At 40.3% G+C, this 1,169-nt stretch overlaps 1 protein-coding gene across 1 annotated transcript in view; it reads left to right on the top strand.

Moving 5' to 3' along the window:
* The window catches only part of LOC119588907 (polyamine oxidase 7-like), a gene marked incomplete at its 5' end in the record, with an annotated part of 3,312 nt that extends 3,132 nt beyond the window's left edge, over positions 1-180 (top strand). The window contains 1 exon segment of the mRNA XM_037937526.1: positions 89-180. Within this exon segment, the coding sequence (XP_037793454.1) occupies positions 89-180 (92 nt within the window).
* Between the last annotated feature and the right edge of the window lie 989 nt (positions 181-1,169).

Genomic DNA, 1,169 nt, shown 5'->3' with positions numbered 1-1,169 from the left:
AGTCGTGTGTATATTAACCTGCATACATACATGCATATCACTCATGGATGCAGAAACATTGACTTAAGCCGTACCCTTACGTAAACAGAAGTAGAGGGAAGCAGCGAAAGGAAATGGAAGCATCGAGAAATAAGGGCAAACGATAAAAAGATTGGTGTAACCAAGATCAAGAGAATATAAGGTTGTTCTAGGTCGCGCAGGTGATAAGGTCAGCTGCAGTGGAGTCGGTGGATACAGCGTCATTTTTTCACTATCGTAAAGGCAATTTTTATTGCCATTCGGTAGTACGTGTTTAAAAAGGGCGCATGAAGGAAGACTTTAATAGTTACTGTAAATATAAATCGAATTTATTATACCACTGGCGAAAGGATTTCCATTGGAGATGCCCCAGGTGCGCAGTAAACAGCCGATTGTAAAACAACCAGAACAGACCTTGTATTCTGCTGTCCTTGGGTGTGACGATAATTCTTGTTACAACTCACCTCCCTGTTTCTCGCTGCACTCACCGCAGGCGACGCAACTCGGTCTGTGCAACAAGGTGCAGATGGGCTGGGAATCTGCGTGGTGGAGAGACCAGCAAAACTTGAACCTCAACCTTCAAGTCATTTTCACCAAAAAAATTCCCGCAGAGATGGTAAGGCAGTATCTTTATTCGTATGTTTATATGCTATGAGGATTACGAGTATTCCTGCGAAGACAGATTTTTAAGTTGTTATAAATACGCTGTTCTTGTGTGAAAATAATAATTGAAATTGACTTAGATATAAGATCATTTCCGTGAGTCAAGCGAGGCATGATTTTTTTTTTCTTCTTGAGTCTCAAAATTTTGACGCAGTGAATTTTGCTCTTTACATTCTTCTCACCTAATATAGAGGAGGAACATTTAAATACATACAAATAAATGAAGAATAAATAGAGGTCCATTGATTTGGCCAAAAAGGGGGAAAGAATACAATGAAGGTGATTCCTCCATTTTCGTGAATGGCACGGACCGTAATTATTGGCCGGTGGGGCTGATCTCCCTTCATTCATAGAGGCATCGGAGGGTGCATTATTTCCCTTCTGTTGCTGCTTTGATCATGTATTCATGCATTAGCTTTCCAAGTTATTGGATTTCCTTTCATGATAAAAATGAAAAGTTTGGCAACGACAACCCTATTCACGATTTC

Source organism: Penaeus monodon, chromosome 24 (genome assembly GCF_015228065.2).
Source record: "Penaeus monodon isolate SGIC_2016 chromosome 24, NSTDA_Pmon_1, whole genome shotgun sequence".
Classification (NCBI taxonomy): Eukaryota; Metazoa; Arthropoda; class Malacostraca; order Decapoda; family Penaeidae; genus Penaeus; species Penaeus monodon.
The sequence above is the reverse complement of the archived record's forward strand: the minus strand, read 5'-3'. Positions and strand labels throughout refer to the sequence as shown.